Genomic DNA, 26,195 nt, shown 5'->3' with positions numbered 1-26,195 from the left:
GACATAGAATGGATTAAGTAAAAGTGCCTCAATGTTCTCAAATATTTGTGCCTTAATCTTAATATAACAGACACTCAAGTACCAGTGCTAGTTTTCCATTTTGTACAACAAGCATTTTTTGTATTTCCCTAAGGAGATTGATAATATGCTGCTCATTGTGGGTGGTATTATGCATGGTATCTTGCAATAAATTGCTTGATATTGCGTCTCCCCATTTTCTGGGCTCTCTTCAATCATCAGGGAAAATGTGACATTACATTCTGTCTGTAGGCTGATACAGTGTTACAAATAACCACACACTTTACCTACACTCAAAGATTTGTAACAAAAAAAGTAATATGTTTAACATGCTGAGAAAAAAAATCAAATTTTGTCTTGGGATTGAAATACTTAGTATTTGAATTTATTTTCCCAGGTCTAAAATGCTTTTTATTAGTATTGAGAAGAGTTTTAAAAATGAACAAGGAAGCTTTAACCATCTTTGTAATGCTGTTTCATTGGTCCATATTTCAACCATGTTTCCTCCTGGTTATGGAGTTGTATTTTTAACTTGCTTTGTCATGTTTGCAGCAGTGCAATCAACTTGTGCAACAAATGAACAGTTCGGGAGCACTGATTTGAATAAATAACAATTATTTATATAAATTTACCATTCTGGAATGAAATCTATATTTTCACTGTCCACTTGTAATCTTATCAAAATGATACCAAGTAAATCGTTGTCTTTATTTTTTTCAGAGAAATGCGATGAGCCACTGATCGTCGCACTTCCCCACTCTTCCTTCAGTAGCTCATCTGTGATGTCAGGCAGCTACGTACCTGGCTATGCTAAACTGAACAAGAGAGGAGGTAAGAGCTTTTGAAACAATCCTCACAGGAAATTGATTCATTTTTCTATTGTCAATTATTAATATTGTAATGAGCTGCTTTCTTCAGTTGGAGTGAGTAGCAACTTGTTTTTATGTAGTTCTTTTGTGTGGTAAATGTCCCAAATTGCTACACACAAGACAGGACATGACAGAAAACAAAAGAATAATGAAGCTACGATTGAGCCATGGTTCAAGAGGTGGTCAGAAGCTTAATTGAAAGTGAAATTCAATTAATTACTTCTTTCAGTTCATGCATATTGCAAATTATTTATCTTTTCTTTTGATAATCTAAGGGAACAAGAGTGTTTTATCATGCAGGAAGGGTCTCAGTGTTTTACATTAAGCAGATCCGATAGGTATATGCCAAGCAGGAGAGAAGAGAGGAAAATAAGAAGAATTAGTGGGACTAGTGGCAATTGTTTAAATTTTTATTCGTTTCACATTTGTTTCAGCATGGCACTGTAGTTCAGTGATTAACACTGTTGTCTCACAGTGCAAGGAAGCACATTGGATGATAAAAATTTAATGGATATTTGAAAGCAGATAATAAGGTAGAAGGATTTCAAGTGACAAGGTGTAACTTAAGTTTTGAGCAATTTGCCAATGGGTATACAAAGCTAAACAAATAGCATGGGGAGACTGTGGAAATATTCAAAAGTGAACATTAGCATGGCAAAGTTAATTTGCTGTTGGGATGAGGAAATGTTGGACAAAGAGCTGAATTTCATCCATATCAGAACATGATTGCAGAATTTATATAAAATAAAATCATTCTTTGACTGCTCACTAAAGCTGAAATGATATTTCGATACAAGATCAGAGTTATGAGTCCTGGCAAAAGTCAAAGAATGTGACTTCAACATTACTGTATTAAGCTGAAAGAAAGGAAACCAGTACAGGTTTGTCAGCAGATATTACATTGGTTCATTCCGAGACAATTGTTTAAATTTTTACTTGTTTCAAACTTGTTTCAGCGTGGCACTGTAGTTCAGTGATTAGCACTGCTGTCTCAGTGCAAGGAAGCAATGTTCAATTCCAGCCTTGGGAGACTGTGTGGAGTTTGCACATTCTCCCCATGCTTGTATGGATTTCTGCTGAGTGCTCTGACTTCCCCCCAACAGTCCAAAGATATGCAGTTTAGTTGGATTGGCCATGCTAAATGCAGAGTTACAAAGAGAGAGTGAGTTGCTGGATGTGGATGGCATGCTGTTTGGATTGTCAGTTCAGACTCATTGGGCTGAATGGCCTCTTTCCATACTTGTGGGATTCTATGATTCTATTCTATGAAGAAAAGCCACGGCATCTAATGAGATATTCAAGAAACACAGGAGGCTGTTAGAACATTTTCTATTTTCTGTTGTTTACAAGAGGAACTAAGGTGGAGGTACAAAGTGATTGGGAAAGGCATATATATAGATCCTTACGGCATGAGCATAGTTCGAAAGCACAGTGAAATATTTCTGCAGATATTTTTTCAATGACTATCTAATTATGAAAAACAACATAAAAGAGGGCACTATGATCAACCAAAACAAGGTTTATAAATGATGACTCCATAAGCAGCAGAGACAGTAATTTATAAGGTAAATTGAGTAAATAATGAGGTGGAATGTGTTATTACTGGAGCTAAGCTGTGTTTGCTAAAGTGGTGATAGACTATTTATTGAAGGGAGTTGAAAAATGCCTGTGGTAGTTCTCTATATTGGAATAAATAATTTGCCCAAAAGCAATCTGGAGAGGCCTAAAAGAAATCGAAGCACAATTTGGACAGAGCCACAAGAGAAATGATATTGAGTTTGTTGAAGGCAGATTGGGGATTTGGAGCATAAAGAAGAATTCAGAAGTGTATAAATTGCAGATTCCACTGAATACAGAGAGAGTACATTTTGGATTAAACATTTCTTTGGTGGAGGTACAAAGTGATCGGGAAATGCATATATATAGATCCTTATGGCATGAGCATAGTTTGAAAGCACAGTGAAAACACCAATGTTTTAATGTGTTTAACACACAATAAATTGAGTTAAAGCAAGGGTTCCATATTAGTTCCTAAAATATATTGGTAATGCCATTGTTGATGTACTGGTTATTCATCTAGCTATCCCATCATAAGATTGCTGTAGCCCAGTTAAGAAAGTTATGAATGTTCGTGGGAGTTTTGTGAGGAATCAGTGACTCATATTAGGAAGCTTGAAGAAAACATATTATTTCATTGTACACAAAAGGTTTAGGAGGGTTTGGGGAGTTTTAAAAAAATTATGAAATGTTTTGAGAGAATAGAGACTAAAAGTCAATTCTCACTAAATGACAAATCAGTAGAAATGGTAGATTAATAATGGAAACTTCTTTTATAACAAGACATTGGAAACCACCATTAAGAAAGACATTGATTCACTATTCGAAAAAGAAGACTATTACAGAATACAAGGGAATATCAGGAATATGAGACTACATTAGATAGCCAGAATGGAAAAGACCATACCAGGACAGTGTTATTCGAGTGAATGTTGTCTGTGCTATTAGTAGCAGATGGAGTTTATTTTGGATAAATGTGAGGTATTACATTCTGGTAAAAGAAACAAGGGCAGGACTTGTACAATTAATGGTAGGACTCTGGGTAGAGTTGTAGAACACAGAGACCCAGGGAATCAGGTGCATAATTCTTTTGAAATTTCCATCACAGGTAAACAAGGTGGTTAAGAAAGCATTTAGCACACTTGCCTTCATTGCTCAGATCTTTGAGTGCAGGAGTTGGCATATCATGTTGAGATTGTGCAAGATGTTAGTGAGGTCTCTTCTGGAATAGTGTGTACAGTTCTGGTTGCCCTGCTATAGGAAGGATATAAAACTGGAAAGAGCTCAGAAAAGAATTACCTGGATGTTGCCAGGAATGGAAGATTTGAGGTCGGTTGGATAGGCTGAGACTTTTTTCACTGGAGCATAGGAGGTAGAGGGGTGACCTTATACAATCATGAGGGGCATGAACAAGGTGAATAATAAATGTTTTTTTTCCCTCAGGTGAGGGAGTTCAAAACTAGGGAAGATATTTTTAAGGTGAGAGGAAACAGATTTAAAAAGGATGAAGGGCAAATGTTTTACACATGGTTCATATGTGGAATGAACAGGCAGAGGAAGGTACAGTGCAGATACAATTGCAACATTTAAAATATATTTGTGTAAGTAATGAATGGGAAAGGTTTGGAGGGATATGTGCCATATTATGTGGGACTAATTAGGTTTGGGAACATGGTCAGCATGGACTAGGTGGACTGAAGGGCATTTTAATGACTATTAAAATCTATGTCTTAATACCTTCAAGAAGTGTTATTCTGCAGATTGCAGTTGATATGATGCTGACTGTCATAAATTTGGTTGCCAAAATATCTATGTGCCATATTAGCCAGGCTCAATAGTTTATACAGGATAAAAGCAATCAGGAAGTCTTGAACATGTGATCCTGTGTTTGGGCCTTATACACCTGAAGGTAACATAAATGAGGAGATGAAGGATTTAATCTTCTGAACGATTCAGCAACATATTTTATGTATGATTTGTAAATGTTAAGTAATGATATGTCTTTCAATTAGCTTGAGTCGAAAGGGAGACAAGCCTTTCTTAAGAAATTTTCTTAAGAAGTAGAGTCCAGAATCCACTGTCTACAAATCGCAAACATGTTCTTTGATTATGGAATAACATTGAAACATAATGGAATTTTTATTCATACAACATTAACTTATTGTCTTTCTACCTCTGCTTAATTATCTTAGCAGTAATTAAGTCTGACTATTATGTTTAACTTGAGAATAATTATCTAACAGTATTGGTATTTACTTCATATTGGAAGAATATGGTGGCTATCCCATGTGGTCTTTGTTCCATTATGTTTTAATAAAGGATATGCCTAGGAGTTCAGGCTTCAGTTCTGAAGAGACTTGATCTACTTCAGGAAACTGCCTCTCCATAAAAGCATTGGGAGAAATCCAAAACCATTACCATGAGCTACAGTTTTAGTGCCTTGAAATGAAAATGAGTTGAAAGAAGAGATACTGTGATGCATCTTAATTTCGACACAGCGATACAGTTGTTGGTTGGCAGGTTTTCAGCTTGTATGAAAAAGAAAGAAGGACAGCTCCAAGGAATAATGATTTAAAAATGAATAGCCAAGAAAGATTGTGAAAGGGGAAGATTAGATGCTTTTGCTTAGTTGAGGATCATCTGGCATAGGTAACAGCTAGACAATCAGCGAGAGACCAAGGCCTTACTGGAGCACAGACATCAGAAGATTCAACAAAGTTAATGGAACAAAAACCTTTAGGTCAAAATGACGGAATAGAATAAAATAGTGTGGAACATGTTTCTTTGTGAAGTTGGTTTGAGTTAGAGAAAAAAAAGGATAAAGCTCAGCTTTCTCTCTTGGCAATCTAACAACTATACTGTCAGAATACAAGAGACAAGAGGAGACAGATGTTTGAAATAAAGCTGAGACTAGGAATGATGACATCTTGAGAATGAGGAAGATAACAGCTGATGCTATTTTGTAATAATGTTGCACTTAACGGTTTTCATAGTGAATTTACAGGGGCGATGAGCAGAGATTGCGTTGGCTCACTGCTTCATACTGATATTAGATTAAATATATGGAATTCTTATGAAGCACAGCTGAGCAGATGAATCACGACATTAGATCTGATGGAAGATTAACCGTGAGCTCAGCAAATTTCTGTACCTGCTGGATAGCAGCAGCTTCATTGGGAAAGGTGGGCAGACCATAGAGTAAGCACATAATAGTTAGACCATAGAAAAGCAGCAAAGGAGACTGCTGACTTAAAAGTTTCCATGTTACAGTCCCAGCAGTTTTCAATCTGAGCATCCCCAAGCTGCAGGCACACATAATGTTGGGGAAATTGGACAATGACTTGTGATAGGAGGCCTGCTGTCAAAGGGAAGGACCTGTACAGGAAACTGTTTTAAAGCAAAGTTGAGTGAGAATGATGCTCTCAAAGAGCTGTGACTGGTCTGATAAAAAGGAACATTGTAGTGGTGGTGACATGGGCATAAAAAGCATTTCTTTGAAATTGAAGAGTTACAATTCGCTCTGGAATAGATTCACTAAAGGAGAGTGGCCTTATTTGGACCCAAAGGCAATCCTCCAGGAAAGCTAAACATCACATCTACAAAAAGGGAAAATGCCCAGTGAGGCAGTGCAACCACTCATCTTTGTTGTTCTGTATGATACTTCCCCTCCAAATGAAAGCCGTTTGGATCCCTATCAGACATTGCCCCTACTAGAGTACTTCAAGCACATTGCAGGCTCAAATCATGATGAACAATGGCTATACAGCTATTGCAAATTTACAAGGTACTGCATCAGGAGTAGATAGGTCAATACTCTTCCCTACACCACAGACGGTAGCACAGATATTTCATGTTTAGCAAAGGATTAATGAGGATGTAGCTTCATATGACAGAGCAGTTAAAGCATTCAATATTATCTTCAGTCTTTTGAGAATTATTATTATTGACTGAATGAAATTTAATTGGTCCACTTAATGAGTGAGAGAGTATGTTGACTCTTTTATTAATAACTTAGATCAGCTGGCAGAAAATGGTAAACATGCTAATTTAAAAGAAGAATTGATGTGGGACTAAATCATTGTGCTGTCTTGGATAAGACATGAATTACTTGGGAGTAAGGAACTTAAGCATTGCTAAAGGGAAACACAAAGTAAAAGTTTTTTGTCTTGTGCTTACCTGGACCAAGAGACAGCAACAGTCTTGAAAAGAGATGTCAATGAATACAAAATAATAGGATGTTGATAAGTTACGCCATCATTGGCATAGAGATGCAGCAGGAATAATTAATTATCAACATCAGTTCTCAGATTTGGCAGGAAGACTCTGACTAGTTATGGTATTGTCATGGAAATACTGCAGAAATCCTAGAGTCTCTATGCTTCCTTTTATTTCCAATAAAAAAGGGTGCAATGTATATATTACTTTTACCTACATAAAACAGAATACTGTGCTTTTGTTTTCATTCATAAGATGTGGGTATTGTTGTTGAGCCCAGCATTTATTGTCCATTCCCAAATGTCCTGGAGGATGTGGTAGTGAAATCCTTTCTTGAACTGCTGCAGTGCTTGGAATGTGGGAATCCCACAGTGCTGTTAGAAAATGAATTCCAAGATTTTGACTAGGCGACAATGAAAGAACAGTCTCTTGTTTTCAAATTAGTGTTGTGTGTGAATTGCAGGCAGTGTTCTTATGCCTCTGCTGCTCTTTTCCTTCAAGATGGTAGAGGTCACAAGATTTGTAGATACGACCAAAGAAGCCTCAGTGAGATAAGTTAAAAATTACACAACACCAGGTTATAGTCCAACAGGTTTAATTGGAAGCACACTAGTGTGCTTCCAATTAAAGCTGTTGGACTATAACCTGGTGTTGTGTGATTTTTAACTTTGTACACCCCAGTCCAACACCGACATCCCCAAATCATTAGTGAGATAATACAGGGTGTCTTGTAGATAGTATACATTCCTATCACTGTGAAATGCTGGTGAAGGGAGGAACGTTAAAAAGGATGAACAGGGTGCGAAATAAGCAAGATGCTTTGTCCTGGATAGTGTCAAGTTGCTTGAGTGTTTTTGGATCTTTGGCAAATGGACAGTATTGCATCTTTTGCCTTTACAAAGAGGCAGGCATAGCTGGGGCCCATGCGGGTGCCCATGGCTACTCCTTTGGTTTGGAGGAAGTGGGAGGATTGGAAAGAGAAGTTGTTCAGGGTGAGGACCAGTTCAGTCAGTCAAAGGAGGGTGTCAGTGGAAGGGTACTGGTTGGTACGGCGGGAAAGGAAGAAGCGGAGGGCTTTGAGTCCTTCATGATGGGGGATGGAGGTGACTCCCTCGTCAGGTCCACATCCCCCACCTACCCAACCTCCATTCCCGGCACCTTCCCCTGCAATGGCAAGAAATGCAAAACTTCTCCCACACCTCCCCCCTTACTTCCCTCCAAGGCCCCAAGGGATCCTTCCATATCCACCACAAATTCACCCGCACCTCCACACACATCATTTGCTGCATCTGCTGCACCCGATGTGGCCTCCTCTATATTGGGGAGACAGGCCACCTACTTGCGGAACATTTCAGAGAACACCTCTGGGACACCCGGACCAACCAACCCAACCACCCCGTGGCTCAACACTTCAGCTCCCCCACCCACTTCACCAAGGACGTGCAGGTCCTTGGACTCCTCCATCGCCAGACTATGGTAACACGAAGGCTGGAGGAAGAGCGTCTCATCTTCCACCTCGGAACCCTCCAACCACATGGGATGAACCTAGATTTCTCCAGTTTCCTTATTTCCCCTCCCCCCACCTCGTCTCAGTCAAATCCCTTGAACTCAGCACCACCTTCCTAACCTGCAATCTTCTTCTTGATCTCTCCGCCCCCGCCGCCACTCCGGCCTATCACCCTCACCTTGACCTCCTTCCACCAATCGCATTTCCAATGCCCCTCCCCCAAGTCCCTCCTCCCTACCTTTTATCTTAGCCTGCTGGACATACTTTCCTCATTCCTGAAGAAGGGCTCATGCCTGAAACGTCGATTCTCCTGCTCTTTGGATGCTGCCTGACCTGCTGCGCTTTCCAGCAACACATTTTTTAGCTCAAGTTCACCTGGACAATCTTGGTCACCTGCCTTCCCTTCCTGGACCTCTCCATCTCCATTTCTGGCAACTGACTCAACACTGGCATTTACTTCAAACCTACTGACTACACCTCCCACCCTGCCTCCTATATAAGTGCCATCCCTTAATCCCAATTCCCCCACCAATGTTCCAACTCAGCACCTCCCTCTTGAACTGTCCTAGCTGTCTATATTCCTTTCCACCTATCCGCTCCACCCTCCACTCTGACCTATCGCCTTTCCTCCCACCACCATCTACATATCACACTCCTGGCTACCTACCCCTCAGCCCCACGCTCCTCCCATTTATCTCTCAGCCCCCTTGGGCCACTCCGTCATTCCTGATGAAGAGCTTGTGCTCAAAATGTTTACTTTCCTGCTCCTCAGATGCTGCCTGACTGCCTGTGCTTTTCCAGCACCACACTCTTCGACTCTGATCTCCAGCATCTGCAGGCCTCACTTTCTCCTTGCTACTTATCGACCCAAACCTGGATGTTTTCCAGGTCATTCTGTGTGTGGGCATAGATTCCTTCAGTATCTGAGGAGATGCAAATAGTTCTGAACATTGTGCAGTCATCAGCGAGCCTCCCCACTTCAGACCTTATAATGGATGGAAGGTTATTGATGAAGCAGCAACAGGCATTTTAGGATGGGCAATAAGTGCTGTGCTCACTTAAAAAGGGAACTAATGTTTTAAATGTAAAGGGAAAATGCTGCACTGGCTTGGAGATTGCACCAGTAAAAATGCAGAACATCATTCCTGCTAAGATAAGGTCTGTTTTAAAGCAAAATGTCACAGTAAGAAACTCCCAGTTCAGAAACTAAAAGAAAAATCCACAAACGTGGAAGCAAAATCCAAGAGATTGCAGATTTTATTAACAAAGAGATGCAAAACGTAGGCGAGTGGGAAGCTGTTGGACTGCAGGAATTTTAATTGATGGACATTTGGTGTTGGAGCTGGACTTCTGGTTATTTCTGACACAGAGCCTTGTTTACAGCATCTGGGTTAGTGGTGCTGGAAGAGTACAGCAGTTCAGGCAGCATCCAAGGAGCAGCGAAATTGACGTTTCGGGCAAAAGCCCTTCATCAGGAACAAAGGCAGTGAGCCTGAAGCGTAGAGAGATAAGCTAGAGGAGGGTACGGGTGGGGAGAAAGTAGCATAGAGTACAATGGGTGAGTGGGGGAGGGAATGAAGGTGATAGGTCAGGGAGGAGAGGGTGGAGTGAATAGGTGGAAAAGTAGGTAGGACAAGTCTGGACAAGTCATGGGGACAGTGCTGAGCTGGAAGTTTGAAACTAGGATGAGGTGGGGGAAGGGGAAATTAGGAAGCTGTTGAAGTCCACTTTGATGCCCTGGGGTTGAAATGTTCCAAGGCGGAAGATGAGGCGTTCTTCCTCCAGGCGTCTGGTGGTGAGGGAGCGGCGGTGAAGGAGGCCCAGGACCTCCATGTCCTCGGCTGAGTGGGAGGGGGAGTTGAAATGTTGGGCCACGGAGCGGTGTGGTTGATTGGTGCGGGTGTCCCGGAGATGTTCCCTAAAGCGCTCTGCTAGGAGGCGCCCAGTCTCCCCAATGTAGAGAAGACCGCATCGGGAGCAACGGATACAATAAATGATATTAGTGGATGTGCAGGTAAAACTTTGATGTATGTGGAAGGCTCCTTTAAGGCCTTGGATAGAGGTGAGGGAGGAGGTGTGGGCACAGGTTTTACAGTTCCTGCAGTGGCAGGGGAAAGTGCCAGGATGGGAGGGTGGATTGTAGGGGGTGTGGACCTGACCAGGTAGTCACGGCGGGAATGGTCTTTATGGAAGGCGGAAAGGGGTGGGGAGGGAAATATATCCCTGGTGGTGGGGTCTTTTTGGAGGTGGCAGAAATGTCGGCGGATGATTTGGTTTATGCGAAGGTTGGTAGGGTGGAAGGTGAGCACCAGGGGCGTTCCGTCCTTGTTACGGTTGGAGTGGTGGGGTCTGAGGGTGGAGGTGCGGGATGTGGATGAGATGTGTTGGAGGGCATCTTTAACCACGTGGGAAGGGAAATTGCAGTCTCTAAAGAAAGAAGCCATCTGGTGTGTTCTATGGTGGAACTGGTCCTCCTGGGAGCAGATACGGCGGAGGCGGAGGAATTGGGAATACGGGATGGCATTTTTGCAAAAGGTAGGGTGGGAAGAGTTGTAATCCAGGTAGCTGTGAGAATCGGTGGGTTTGTAAAAAATGTCAGTGTCAAGTCGGTCGTCATTAATGGAGATGGAGAAGTCCAGGAAGAGGAGGGAGGTGTCAGAGATGGTCCAGGTAAATTTAAGGTTAGGGTGGAATGTGTTGGTGAAGTTGATGAATTGCTCAGCCTCCTCACGGGAGCACGAGGTGGCGCCAATGCAGTCATCAATGTAGCGGAGGAAGAGGTGGGGAGTGGTTCTGGTGTAATTACGGAAGATCAACTGTTCTACATAGGCAACAAAGAGACAGACATAGCTGGGGCCCATACGTGTGCCCATGGCTACCCCTTCGATCTAGAGGAAGTGGGAGGATTCAAAGGAGAAATTGTTAAGGGTTAGGACCAGTTCGACCAAACGAATGAGAGTGTCGGTGGAAGGGTACTGTTGGGGCCATCTGGAGAGGAAAAAAATGGAGGGCTTGGAGGCCCTGGTCATGGTGGATGTATGTGTAGAGGGATTGGATATCCATAGTGAAGATGAGGCATTGGGGGCTGGGGAAACGGAAGTCTTGGAGGAGATGGAGAGCGTGGGTGATGTCTCGAACGTATGTGGGGAGTTCATGGCCTGGGAGAATAGGATAGTGTCGAGGTAGGTAGAGATGAGTTCAGTGGGGCAGGAGCAGGCTGAGACAATGGGTCAGCCAGGGTGTTCAGGCTTGTGGATCTTGGGAAGGAGGTAGAACCGGGCAGTGCGGGGTTCCCGGACTATGAGGTTGGAAGCTGTGGGTGGGAGATCTCCTGAGGTGATGAGGTTCTGTATGGTCTGGGAGATGATGGTTTGGTGATGGGGGGTGGGGTCATGGTCGATCGGGCAGTAGGAAGAGATGTCCTCGAGTTGGCGTTTGGCTTCAGCGGTGTAGAGGTCAGTGCGCCAGACTATCACTGCGCCCCCTTTATCCGCTGGCTTGATGGTGAGGTTGGGATTGGAGCAGAGGGATTGGAGTGCTGCGCGTTGTGAGGGTGAGAGGTAGGATTGGAGGAGGTGGGGAAAACAAATTGAGGCGGTTAATGTCTTGGTGGCAGTTGGAAATTAAGAGGTCGAGGGCAGGTAATAGGCCAGCCCGGGGTGTCCAGCTGGATGCAGTGCGTTGGAGGTGGGTGAATGGGTCCTCGGGAGGTGGGCGAGAATCCTGATTGTGAAAGTAAGCTTGGAGGCAGAGGCGATGGAAGAATTGTTCAACATCACGGCCTGTATTAAATTCATTGATGCGTGGACGGAGGGGGATGAAGGTGTGTCCTTTGCTGAGGACTGATCGTTCATCCTCAGTGAGGGGGAGGTCTGGGGTTGGTGAAAACTCGGCAGGGATGGGAGCTGGGATCCGGTGTGGGTGTGGAGCTGGGAGTGAGGGCGGAACCTGTAACTGGAGTGGGTGTGATGGTGGGGGGAATGGGGGTGGAGTCATGAGCAGGGGTAGTGTTCCCCTCGGGGTTCTGGGGGGTGGGGATAGTGACAGTGGGGTCTGTGGGGGGGGTGTCAGCAGAATGCAAGTGAGTGGAGCTGGTGGGGGTGGAAGTGGTGGTGACCACGGCAGTAGGGGTGGCGGAAGTCACTGAGCGTGTGACATCAGCGATGATGTGAGGGGCAGAAGTGATGTCACGTGTGATGCATGAGGAATTGTGAGGGGTGGAAGTGGTTGTGGGAGTGGCCATGATGGGGGCGTAAGTGACATCGTCAATCAGCGTGGGGTGGCAGCTGCATTAGCCGCATGGCTAATGGCGTCTGAGTAGTTTCCGAGGCCAGGGGAATCTTCTGGAATGTTTGAGGAGCGCTGGTTATGGAGGTGGGTAGATAAAGGTTTGTTGTACTTACAGTTTTTGATGTTTGAGATGGAATTGAAATACTGTATGAATTCTCCTGAGGATGTAGTACAGAGTGGGTCCTTTGCAATTCTGAGAGAGTGTGGCCCTCAGCTCAGGCAGGGCTGACTGTAAAGAGGTTAGGTGCTGGCGCATTGCTGCAAGCGTGGAGCGGAGGATCTTGAAGGAGAACTGTTGCTGGTGTTTTTGAATCTGTAGTCTGTACTGCTTGTCCTGTTCGGGTCCGAGCTCTGCTGGTTTAAAGGTGGTCCAGAGTCCGTGTGGGATGAGTTGGTTACGGAGGCAGGCACTGAGAAGCAAATGTGGCTGTGGTAGCGAGTTTGTTTCACGACATGGTTGAAGAGCTTCAGGGCAGAGGAAATGATCTGGGAGTTGCAGTGGGAGAGGGACTCCTGAGATTCTTGTAGAGAGAGGAGGAAAACTTCTTCAAGGCAGTCATCCTTGCAAGAGGATTCACAGTAGGGTTAAAAACAATGAGGTAAAAACAATGACTGCAGATGCTGGAAAACAGATTCCGGATTAGTGGTGCTGGAAGAGCACAGCAGTTCAGGCAGCATCCAAGGAGCAGCGAAATCTACGTTTCGGGCAAAAGCCCTTCATCAGGAACAAAGGCAGTGAGCCTGAAGCATAGAAAGATAAGCTAGAGGAGGGTGGGGGTGGGAAGAAAGTAGCATAGAGTACAATGGGTGAGTGGGGGAGGGGATGAAGGTGATAGGTCAGTGAGGAGGGTGGAGTGGATAGGTGGAAAAGGAGATAGGCAGGTCATGGGGACAGTGCTGAGCTGGAAGTTTGGAACTAGGGTGAGGTGGGGGAAGGGGAAATGAGGAAACTGTTGAAGTCCACATTGATGCCCTGGGGTTGAAATGTTCCAAGGCGGAAGATGAGGCATTCTTCCTCCAGGCGTCTGGTGGTGAGGGAGCGGCGGTGAAGGAGGCCCAGGACCTCCATGTCCTCGGCAGAATCGGAGGGGGAGTTGAAATGTTGGGCCACGGGGTGGTGTGGTTGATACAGCATGATGACTGCCACTCTTGAGATAATAAAAGAATAAAATTACAGCAATCTTACACATAATGCAGTATCTTGACTGTTACCTTTTAAGTAGAAGAACTTATCAGATCTACAGTAAGTTCACAAATTGGAGGAATTGGAATGCCAAGGGAAGCTTAAAGAATTTAGTGCTAATTTTTTACAATTGTTCAAAGGACTAGAGAAGCTTTAGCCAACTATTCAGATCATTATACATTGAAAAGCCAAGTCTATGTTTTTGTTTACTCCAAGAAATGTTTCTCACTCATTTTTGCAGAAGGTAAAGCAGGAGGTGAACTCCGTTTTACTGTAAGGCATTACATTATCTGTAACAAAGCCTACAAGTTGGTCAGGTATGATTCTGGTACCAAACTCAGTGAGAATCTATGTCGATCTTATGCAGTTAAATAAAGCTATCGGAAGGAGGATTCACAACTGACATCTGTGGATGCAAATTTGTAAAAGTCAGAAGTGATTAGTGACTTTTGGCAATTACCTTTGGATGAGGAGTGTACAGCCTTTATTATACCATTTGAGATACATTACTTTAAACATCTACATCTTTTGAATCCTGTTTGCACCTGGGATTTTCCTGCAGTAATCTTGAGGCATTGAAGGAAATCATCTGCTATATAGAAGACATTCTAATTGATGGCTCCACTAAAACAGCATGATTCTGCTGCATATTAAAAGCAGGAATTACCATTGATTATAAATGTGAGCTCTCACACCCAACAAATAAGTTTCAAGGGCACACAATGCATGCAGCAGGGGATCAGAATGGACCCTTACAAAAACAAAGTAACTAAGGAATCTTCATCTCCTTGAATTACCATAGAACGTCCACACTTTGGGTCAAGTGGATAAATTTTTATTTAATTTTGTGCGAGGGAAGTAACTGGTGCTACATCAGTTGCTGAGACAAGCCCAGGCACAGACAACCAATGTCATTTAGAAGGACCAAATAAAGTTCATTTCACCAGACATCTTGACTCATTATTGGTTCATTATTTATTTAGAACTGCCAAAAACATGTTGCCACGTGCACCATAAACTGGATTGGGAGCTGTATTTTACAGGGGTGTATCTCACATATCGTTATTTAGACTGAAACAATGTAGAGGAATGAAGTTGTTTAAAAAACAGAGGCATAAGATGCTACATGGCTTACAAGAAATATGAAGACTATATTTTAGATCTTCATTTCACAACTGAGACTACAAACATTTGGTTGCTCTGTTGAATACTAAGGAACTAATGATGTGAAATAACTCCGCAGAGGCCAACAATTCCATCAAAGTCACCCTTTATTTAAATGTGGAAAGTCCTTGACTCTGGCACAGCCTTGTCTATGTCAGCACCCAGAATATCAGAATCTCTGACACTGTTCTTTTTATATGTCTGTCAGGGCTCCCTGATTGGACTAGTTTAGCAGCCCAAATCAGGGAACTTGTATCCTATGAAGTCCAACTGGTTGACCTTGTGACAATTACTACACAAAAGTTTGGTCCAAAGCGTAGGGAGTACATTTTAAATGCAATACACAACCGAATATATAGAAAGGAAGAAACAGACTATGGTGGACATATTGTCACATTATAGAGGAGATAGAATGGCAATGTCATTTGACTGATAATCTGGAGGCCCAGGCTCATGCTTTGTGAACATGGCATCACATAAATGGTGAGAGTAACTGCCCTTGACATAAAGGCTACATTTGACTCAATGTGCATCAAGGATTCCTAACAATACTAGAGACAGCTGAAATCAATAGAAAACTCTCTGTGGCACTTCTCTGAAGAGATCCTCAAGACAGTGTCTTAGGTTCAACCATATTCAGCATCTTCACCAATGAACTTCTCTCCATTCATGAGGTCAAAAGTGGGTATATTCACTGATGGTTGCACAATGTTTGGCAGCATTCATATAAGACCTTGACAATATCCAGGCTCGGACTGACAAGTGCCAAACAATGACCATCTCGAACAACAAAGAATCTAATTATCATTCATTGATATTCAATGGCATTTTCAATCACCAAAACCCCATTAACAACATCCCACGATTACCAGAAATTGAATTTGACTCACCATATCAATACTGTGGCTATGAGAGCAGGTTAAAGGCTAGGAATCCTGCAGTGAGTAACTCACCTCTTGACTTTCCAAATCCTTTCCACCATAAGGCAAAAGTCGTGAATGATTTGGAATACTCTCCCTTTTTCTAGGTGAGTGCAGCTCCAACAATGCTCATGAAGCTTATACCATCTAGGACAAAGTAACCCACTTGCTGAAGACCATATCCACAAATGTTCATTCCCCATCGGTGGTCAGTAGCAGCAGTGTGTACCATCGATAAGCTGAACTCCTGCATTCTTTAAAGCTCTTCAGACCGGACTATCCAGATCTTGGACCATTACCATCTGAAGATCAAGGGCAGTAGATGGATGGTGGCACCAACATCTGCAAGTTCCCCTCCAAGCCACTCACCATCCTGATTTGGAAATATATTGTCGTATATTCACTGTCACTAGTTCAAAACCCTGGAACTCCTTCCCCAATGTTATTGAATGTCTACCTGCATTAAATGCACTGCAGCTTTTCAAGAGGCAGCTCACCACCACCTCAGGGACTAGTTATATATACTGCCCAGCCAGCAAAGCTCACCTCCCATGAATTAATAAAAAGATCCCATCTCAGCTTCTGGCAGAATTTAAAAAGAAAATCTGCAGTTGAAAACTAGTCTCAGTAGTGGCAACCACATGACTACATTCAATGAATCATAGTATCTCTACAGTGTGGAAAGAGGTCATTCAGTCCACTGAGCCTGCATCAACTTCCCCCAAGAGCAACACAACCAGACCCTGGCCCCCACCCTATCCCTGTAACTCTACATTTACCATGGCTGACCTACCTTGGATACAGATCTCTGGACACAATGGGGTAGTTTAGCATGGCCAATCCATTTAAACTGCATACCTTTAGACTGTGGGAAGAAACTGGAGCATCTGGGAGAAATCCCATGCAGACGCTGGGAGAACATAAACTCCACGCAGTTATCAAAGGATGGAATCGAACTTGTGTCCCTGGTGCTGTGAGGCAGGAGTGCTAACCACTAAGCTATTGTGCTACCCCTGTTGCCATCCCAACCTTGTCTTTAAAAACCTATCTGGTTCACTAATGTCCTGTAGGGAAGCAAACCTGCTGTGCTTATCTGGTCTGGTCTCCATATAACTCTCAACACTACAATGTTGTTGACTCATAAATATCCTTTAAAATGGTCTGGGAAGGCTCCCACTTCAAGGGCAGTTAGAGATGAACAATGACTGCTGGCTTTGTACATGATGATCACATTCAATGTAAGAATAAAGCAAAAATAAAAATTTCTATGGCAAAGCCTGAACAAGAGGACATAAACCTTTTTTAGCTAGTAATAAAGAAGTAGATTGAAAAAGTGTTCTTAGATATTTAAAAGTTGGGAGAGGGAAGAGTGGACATTGGATCACTGGAAATGAAGCTGAGAAGCAGTATTGCGGAATAAAGAAATGGTGGAGGTACCAAACACGTACTTTATCTCAGTCTTAATGGTGGAAGACACCAGTAGCAGACCAGAACTTCAAGAGAGACAGGAGCAGAGCTGAGTGTGGTGACCATTATGAAGGAGAATTTGCTGAGGAAGCTGAAGAGTCTGAAGTTGGATAAATCACTGCGACTGCAGAGATTACATCTGAGACTTCTGAAGAAAATAGCTGAAGAGATTGTGGAAGTGTCAGTGATGAACTTTCAGGAATCACTAGAGTCTGTGATGGTCCCAGAGATCTGGAAATTGACTAATGTAACACCCATTTCTGGATTAGTGGTGCTGGAAGAGCACAGCAGTTCAGGCAGCATCTGAGGAGCAGTAAAATCAACGTTTTATTAAGCCCTAAGGAAGGGCTTTTGCCCAAAACGTCGATTTTACTGCTCCTCAGATGCTGCCTGAACTGTTGTACTCTTCCAGCACCACTAATCCAGAATCTGGTTTCCAGCATCTGCAGTCATTGTTTTTTCCTGTTGTAACACCCATGTTAAGAAGGGAAGGAAACAGAACACAAGAAATTATAGAGCGGTTAGCCTGACCTCGCTTGTTGGTAAGGTTTTAGATGTTAGTTGTGACTTTATCAGCTCTGCTCTGAGGAATGAGATTGTGGAGTAATTGGGAAGTGTGTGGTAAAATAGGGCTGAGTCAGTACAATTTTGTCAAGGCGAGGTCATGCCTGACAAATCTGTTAGAATTCTTTGAAGAGGTATCAAGCAAGTTAGATAATGAAGAGCCCATAGACTTTTTTTAATGCACTAATGGGTCACTGACTGGCCAGAAATTTTTTTATTGCCTAGACCTAGCTACCCTTGAATTGAGTGGCTTGCAAAGCTATTTCTGTGGGGAGTAAAGTGTCAACCACATTGCAGTGACACTGGAGTCAAATGTTGGTCAGACCAGATGAGATGGCAAATTGCCTTCTCTGAAGGACATTAGTGAGCCAGATAGCTTTTTCTGATAATCACCAAATGTTTTCATGGTCATCAGTGGATTTTTAATTCCAGATTTTTAAAAATTGATTTCAAATTCCATCAGTTGATACAGCAAGAATCAAACCTGGGTAGTGAATTTTGATTTATTATATGGGATGCTTATCAAATGGATTGCTTTGTATTGGATGGTGTCAAGCTTCTTCAATGTTATCAAAATTGCACTTGTCCAGAAGTTTGAGAGCATTCCATCACACACTTCACTTGTGCTTGTCAATGATGGACAGGCTTTGGGGAATCAAGAGGTAGAGTTATTCACTTCAAAATTCTCAGTATCTGACCTACATTTGCAGCCACAGTAATTATGTAGTGTGTCCCCCAGTTCAGTTTCTCGTCAATAGTAACTGCTGGGATGTTGATGGTGAGGGATTCGGCAATGGTAATACCATTGAATGTCAAGGGTTGATGGTTGGATTCTCTTTTGTTAGAAATGGTCATTTTTTTGACCCATGTATGATACAAATGTTACTTGCTACTTTATCAGTGTCTGTCTTAATTTTGGCCAGAACCTCTTATATTTGTTTGAGGACTTCATCACTATCTGAAGAATCTTGAATGTTGCCAGACATTGTGTGACATCCTAACTTCTGATTTTATGCACCAAAGATTATTGAAGCAATTGAATGTGGTTGACCATAGGGCACTTACCCTGAGGAACTCCTGCAGAGATGTCCTGGAGCTGAGTTGACTAACCTCTAAGAACCACAACAATCTTCCTTTGTGTGAGATATGACTCAATCAGTGGAGAAACTTCCCCTGATGCTCATTGATTTGTTTTGTAAGAGATCCTTGATGATTCACTCTGTTAAATGCTGCATTGACTTCATGGGCAGTCATCCTCCCTTCCCCTCTTGTGTTCAGTTCTATGTTTGGACCAAGCCTTTAATGAGGTCAGGAGCTGGTTGAGCCTGGCAGAACTTAACTGAGCTTCAATGAGCATGCTAAGTACAGCTTAACAGCACTGTCATTCACTTTCAATCCTTCAATTCCTTTGCTGAAAATGGAGAATAGACCAATTGGGTGATAATTAGCTGCCCTGTATTGGATGGGCAACTTTCCAACATTGTCAGTAGATGAGTATTTTGTAGCTATACTGGAACAGCTTGCGTCAGTATGTGGCTTGTTCTGGAGCATGAGTATTTGGTACTATGACCAGAATGTTGTCACTACTGATAGCAATTGCAGTATACCGTACCTTTACCTATTTCTTGTATCAAGTGGAGTGAATTGAACTGACTGACTGACATCTGACATCTCAGAAGGCCATTGAAGGTTTGTCCACTTAGCATTGCTGACTAAAGATGCTTGTAAATGCTTCAGCTTGGTCTTTTACACTGAAGTGTAAAGCTCCCTCAATTATTGATGATGGAGATATTTGTTGAGCTTCTTTCATCAGTTGTTTTATGGTCCATCATCATTCAGAAATAGATGTGACAGAACTGCAGTGCATAAGTCTTCCCTGTTGATTGTGATTGCTTAGCTCTGCCTACTGTATGTTGCTTCCATTGCTTGGCATGTAAGTTGTCCTGTGTTTTATCTTTAATTAGATAAGCGTATTGCTGCTCTTGGCATGCCATCCTGCCCTGTTCACTGAAGTAGTATCGATCTGGCTTGAAGGGCATGGCTAAGCGGGGGATGTAGTGGGACATGAGGTTACAGATAGTGCTTCAAAGTTCTACTGATGGATAAGAGCATCTCATGGATACTCAGTTGTGAATTGCCAAATCTGGTTCAAGGACTATCCTGCTTGTTGTGGAGTGGTAGTACTATAACATGCCAATGTGAAGATATGACTTCATCTCCAAAGGATTCTGTGGTGATCACTCCCATTGAATCATGAAAAGATGCATTTGCTACATGTAGATTGATGAAGGTGTGCTGAAGTGTGTTTCTCCCCTCTTGGTGGTTTCCTTACTGTGTGTTACAGGCCCAGTTTAGCAGCCATGTCCTTTAAGACTGAGAGCTCAATCAGTAGTAGTGCTATTGAGTCACCTCAGTAATGAACATTGAAGTTCCCCATCTCAAGTCCATTCTGAGTGTTTGCCATTCTTAGTCTATCTTTCAAATGGTATTCAACTGGAGGAGCACAGATTTGTCAGCTGGAAGGGTTGGTTGGCAATAATCAGCAAGACATTTCCTTTGCCTATGATTCACCCGATGCCAAAAGACTCCATGGGGTCTGGAATCAATTCTGAGGACTCCCAGAGCGACTCCCTCCTGACTGAATACAACATAAGATCTGCCAGGAGCCATTGGTGGAGTCTGGGATATTGTTTGTTTGTTTCTTTGTTTGTCTGTGTGGCAGGTATGATTCTGTGAGCATGGCTTCTATCAGGCTCTTGACCAGTATATGAGACTGCTCTCCCAGTTTTGGTACTGATCCCAGATGTTAGTACAGAGGATTTTGTACGGTCAACTGGTTTGTTATTGCTTGCAGAATCTAAATTGATACCCGATAGTAAGTGGGCCCATTATGTCTACACCGACACTCTAAAGAGCATCTCACCCAGACCCTATCTCCATAAACTTACCTTTACCATGCTTAACTCACCTCGCCTACATATCCCTCAACACAATTATTAAAATTTTAAATAGCAATGAGAACGCGTACCTCTATTTTTCTTAGAATCTGTCTACAGTTCATGTTTTAGTGGGCAGTACTTCAGCAATTTGGCCATTCCAACTGCAAGAAAGCAGATGGATTAAGAATAGAAGTTTGATTTGACTGTACACAAGTAGACTTAAATTTTTCTGTTAATAGGCAAAATAATCGCATTTTTTTGAAATGGAGCTAATACATTTTGTCTTTTTGCTGTTTAATCTGGCTTATCTCATTTATATTGCTAAATGACATAAAATTTTGTCCGACAGATTTAAGTTGAGGTTTTATTACATTTAACATACATTTATATGTTTTAGAGTTAGCAGTGGTGTGAAGTTAAAACATAAAAGAGGATGAACAATTTAGAGTAATTTTAGCACTGAGACAAAAGTGTACACGTTTAAATTCACTTGGTTTAGTATTTCTGCTTTGCTTGAACATCAGTAAATTATTCGGATGGGCAATATCATTGGCTTCATGAGATTCATTATAAGATTTTTTATGGTCAAAGGAATAAAGCAGTTCAAAGCCCAGGATTAATCAAGAAATCTGAGCATATCTTCACCACTGCTCCAATTCTCCCCAAGGCAATCAAAACTATTTCAGACAACAGCTCGGCCAAGGGCTGATGTTGCATGATACTTACTTCTTTGTGTGACATGCTCTTTCCGAGAATGTAACTCGTCTAGCTCTTCAATTTCATCTTAAACCTAAAGTATGGGCTCAGATTTTGCAGTCAGTAAAGGAACAACACTCATTGCTCAATTTGCTTTCAGCTGCTGAGGGACTGGTTGCAGGTTCTTGGGAAGAAATTGCTTGCCATCAGGAAACTGTCTCATTCAGTGCTCCCTCAAATCTAACTGAGGTATGTATGAGCAAGGCAAAGACCAACACAACCAATCAATTATCAAATTGTGGAATTCTCAGATAGCTTTGCATCTTGTAAATTGGGACAGATAAATTTGAATCATGCACAGCAAAGGAAGTAAAGAGGGGTTGAAAAAATGAGATTAAGAGTGTAAAGATAGATAAAAGCACTTTGTAAATCTAATTAGAATAGAAATTAAATTCGCAAGTGGTTAAACTTTTCTCATATAACATTCTGGAAAGGCTCTTTGGCAGTAATTATGATTTCTCACACTAGTACAAAATTTTCTTGCCTATGAATGCACCAGTTCTAACATTTCTGGCAGGTTCAGTGGTTATGTGCAACAGCTTTACGTTCTTAGAGAGAATTTAGTCCATAATGGTGAGGACTCCTGCAATACAGTGCACTGTAACTTGCTCAGAAATAGCTGGATTTGAATCCTTTTATTTGTATATGCAGGTGATGCAAACTGTTGTCCAATTTACTGCTTAATAATAGCCTCTGTTGTTCTTCGGACAAAATCTGAGCTGTTAAATTGATGTCATGTGTTGATATCTAACACTGTTAATAGGAGGCTAAATGCCTGGGAGGTAAATGTAACCAGTTATGAACTAATTAGTTAATTCCATTCAAATGTAAAGAAGAATGCTAAGCGCTCTTGTGGTACAGTTATAGTGTACCTACCAGGTTCAGGTTAAAAGACTGATATACAGTCAATAAATTCTTGATCAGTAGGAGAATGAAGGGTTATGGAGAATGGGTGGAAAAAGGCACTTGAGGAATGTTGGATCAGCAGTGATTCTATTGAATGGTGTATCAGGTTTGAGGGGCCAAACAGCCTATTGTTCTTATTGCTTATGATCTTATACTTATGTCCACTCAGTGAGGAGTGTTGTGGAAAAGTGATTGAGGATTGGTCATATAAGTGTGATTTGGAGATGCTGGTGTTAGACTGGGGTGTACAAAGTTAAAAATCATACAACATCAGGTTATAGTCCAACAGGGTTATTTGGAAGCATTAGCTTTCGGAGTGCTGCTCCTCCATGAAGTGTTTGTGGAGTATACGATTGTAAGACACAGAATTTTAGCTAAAGTTTACAGTGTGATGTAACTGAAATTATACATTGAAAAATACCTTGATTGTTTGTTCAGTCTCTCATCTGTTAGAATGACCATGTTAGTTTCACTTCTTTCAAATGCAAATCACAAAACTTTTTTAAAAAGTTACATTCTCAAGTGACACAATTAGTGTCAGCGCAGATAATGTATTGGAGGTATTAGCATTCCTGTGTGCTGCTGTCTGTGTCATAATGTTTAGACTGATTCTAATCTAAAATATGAATTAACAGAATCTTACATGGATTCATGCAGTTTTTGAGCAAAGTACAATGTAACTCTGCAAGTACAAATTCACCCCACAAACGTATATGTTTGTGTGTGTGTGTGTGGGGCGGGAGGGGGGAGGGGTTGCGAGTGTCTGTGAGAGAGTGTATATGTGTGTGGGTGTAAAGGGGTATAAGTCTATGAAAAGGTGTGTGCATGTGTGTGTGTGTGTCGTGTGTGTGTAGTGCAATGGGGTCACCTGTAGTGTGACATGAACCCAAGATCCCGGCTGAAGCCCTCGCTATGGGTACCAAACTTAGCTATCAGCCTCTGCTTAGCCACTTTTCGCTGCTGCCTGTCTGCCTTGGAGGATGGTCACCCAAAGATCCGAGGACGAATGTCCCGGACGCTGATCTGTTCTCCACCTGGATTGTTGTGTGGTAGCCTCTGCTTGTTTTCACTAATGTACCATGCCTCAGGGCATCCTTGCCTGCAGTGTAGAAGATAAACAACGTTGGCTGAATTGCATGAGTACTTGAATCACATGACACCTCCCACCATGAACGTGGCAGGTCCTCATGCGACTCAGCCAATGTTGTCTATCTCATACTCGGCAGGCAAGGATGCCCTGAGGCACGGTCACTTGGTGAGACCAAGCAGAGGCTACAGGAACGGATGAATGGGCACCGCACAACAATCAACAGACAGGAGTGTTCCCTCCCAGTTGGGGAACACGTCAGTGGTCCAGGACATTCGACCTCGGACCTTCGATTGACCATCCTCCAAGGAGGACTTTGGGACAGGCAGTAGGGGAAAGTGGCCGAGCAGCGGCCGATAGTTAAGTTCGATACCCATAGAAATGACTTCAACCGGAATCTTGAGTTCATGTCACACTACAGGTGACCCCATTGCACTATACTCACACACAGACATTCCTGCACACTCTCACACACACACACAGACAACCCTACAGACATACATACACTCCTACACACACACACTTATATCCCTTTACACCCATACACACGTACACTCTCTCACAGGCACTCACAGACTACTCTACCCCACCTTCCACCCCCCCCGCCCCCCCCCCCCCCCCCCCCCCCCCCCCACACACACACACACACACAGACATGCACACATGCACATATAAGTTTGTGGGTGAATTTTACTTTGTACTTTGCTCAAAAACCACATGAATTCACGTAAGATTCTGTTAATTAATTTTTTAGATTAGTATCAGTATAAACATTATGGCACAGAGAGCATCACACAGGGGTGCTAACACTTTCAATACATTATCTGGGCTGACACTAATTGTTAAAGTTCACTTGAGAATGTAACTTTTTAAAAAAAAGGTTTGTGATTTACATACGAAAGAAGTGAAACTAACATGGTCATTCTGACAGATGAAAGAGTCAACAAACAATCAAGATATTTTTCAATGGATAATTTCAGTTACATTATATTGTAAACTTCTGCTTTAAATTCCAAGTCTAACAATCGTATAATCCACAACCACCAGATGCAGGAGCAGTGCTCTGAAAGCTAGTGCTTCCAATTAAACCTGTTGGACGATAATCTGGTGTCATATTAGTGTGAAAGAGACAGAAGAAAGGAAGGATTTTTTTTAAAATAAAGGTTAATAGAATTAATCAGTTATCAGATTGTTTTATAAAAAGAAATGTTTGAAAAATTGTTGGTTGTTCTCAAACAGAGCATCTTGTGATATAATTTATTGTGAAAGCAAAGAAATATTCATGTTCTAATCTGACTTTGTTTTCCAAGATGGGATGGAATATTGTTTAATGATTGAATAAAAATGCAACATATAATTGATTGTAAGGGAAGATGACTGTGGGACTCTTATGGTGCAGAGATATAGTCCCTACCCCTGGATTGGGATGCCTGGGTTCTAGTCCCACTACTCCAGAGATGTGCAACAACATCTCTCAACAGAAAAAGTATATTAAATGAAAAATTATAGAAAGGAAGAAATATAGGGGTCTTGTGGCTCTACCTCTGCACCATGAGTCCTGGTTTCAAGTCTCCCCTGCCCTGAACATGTGTTACAACATGTTTGAACAGATTGACTGGAGTAATTATATATAAAGGACAGAATGGAGGGTCTTGGGATGCAGTGTGCCTACCTCTAAGCATGGACACCCTGTTTCAAGTGAAGTGTCATAACATATCTGGACAGGTTGATTTAAAAAAAGAAACATATACACAAAGGCCTTAAGGACACATCATGGCGCAGTTGTAGTTTCCCTCCCTCTGAGCCAGGAGACCTAAATTCACATTCTATCTGCTCCAAAGGTGTGTAGTAACATCTATGAGCAAGATGGTTAGAAAATACCTGCATATAAAGGAGAGTCAACCAAGATTTAGTACAGCTTCGTGGTTGGTATTGTTTGAAGTAAAACTCTGAAGTCGTAAGTGAATTTGGACTCCATCCAAATCCACTTAATTTACAGTTAAAGCAAAATGGGTAGGATTTTACAGAATGTTGACAGGCTGGCCACTGATTAAACCAGATAGAATCTCGCATGGGATCAGCTGAATTCCATTCATTAGTGAGACTTTGGATTTCTGTTGTCACCAAAACTGCATAATTTCATCATCAGGTAGACACAGTTTGCCTCTGCACACTGAAATTGTTGATCACAAGACCTTTTTTAAAAGAAAACATGATTCTTTCTCTTCCTGATAGCCATTTCAGTTTTCTTTTTACTTGTTCTTATATAGTACAGGTCAGATGCAATTATTAAACCAAGGAACTGAATACTTGTCATAGATGTCAGCCTGGTACCTGAACAGATTGAAAGTGATGTGCAACAGCACAGTTAATATTTCTCAACAGAGTTCTTGATTTAATGTTCTCAGTGCTGAAACAAGTATAACATTTGTCTGCCTACTGTCCAATCGAATGGCTCAGTCATTGTTTCTCTTTTAGCTTGAGAGTTAACTCATTTGATATCATCAGCAAAGATGATATCATTTTTGACGACATCTTTCTCAATAATTATGAACTTGAGTAAGGGAGCAGATTAAGCCTACCTCAGGGCTATATCTTGCAATGCAATTGAGAATGCTCATTTATCATAATCCACCATTATTTATTTGCTGAGAAAATTGTGCAGTCTGTTCACCAGTTCAGGTAGTAACAACATTGTGCTAACTCAATTCCATACCTATTTTAGGACAATAAATAATCTGAAAAATTGTTTA

General features: G+C 42.0%; 1 protein-coding gene across 1 annotated transcript in view; it reads left to right on the top strand.

Annotated features, from left to right (window-relative positions):
- Nucleotides 1-790: 790 nt before the first annotated feature.
- Nucleotides 791-26,195, top strand: part of LOC132816073 (contactin-associated protein-like 2) — a 1,374,393-nt gene continuing 1,348,988 nt past the window's right edge. Inside the window, exon 1 of the mRNA XM_060825502.1 lies at nt 791-849. Coding sequence (XP_060681485.1) covers nt 801-849 — 49 coding nt within the window. The 5' untranslated portion in view covers nt 791-800. The remainder of the gene's footprint in view (nt 850-26,195) is intronic.

This window comes from Hemiscyllium ocellatum, chromosome 5, assembly GCF_020745735.1.
Source record: "Hemiscyllium ocellatum isolate sHemOce1 chromosome 5, sHemOce1.pat.X.cur, whole genome shotgun sequence".
NCBI classification, from domain to species: Eukaryota; Metazoa; Chordata; class Chondrichthyes; order Orectolobiformes; family Hemiscylliidae; genus Hemiscyllium; species Hemiscyllium ocellatum.
Note: the sequence above shows the minus strand (reverse complement) of the source record. Positions and strands in the feature narration are given on the sequence as shown.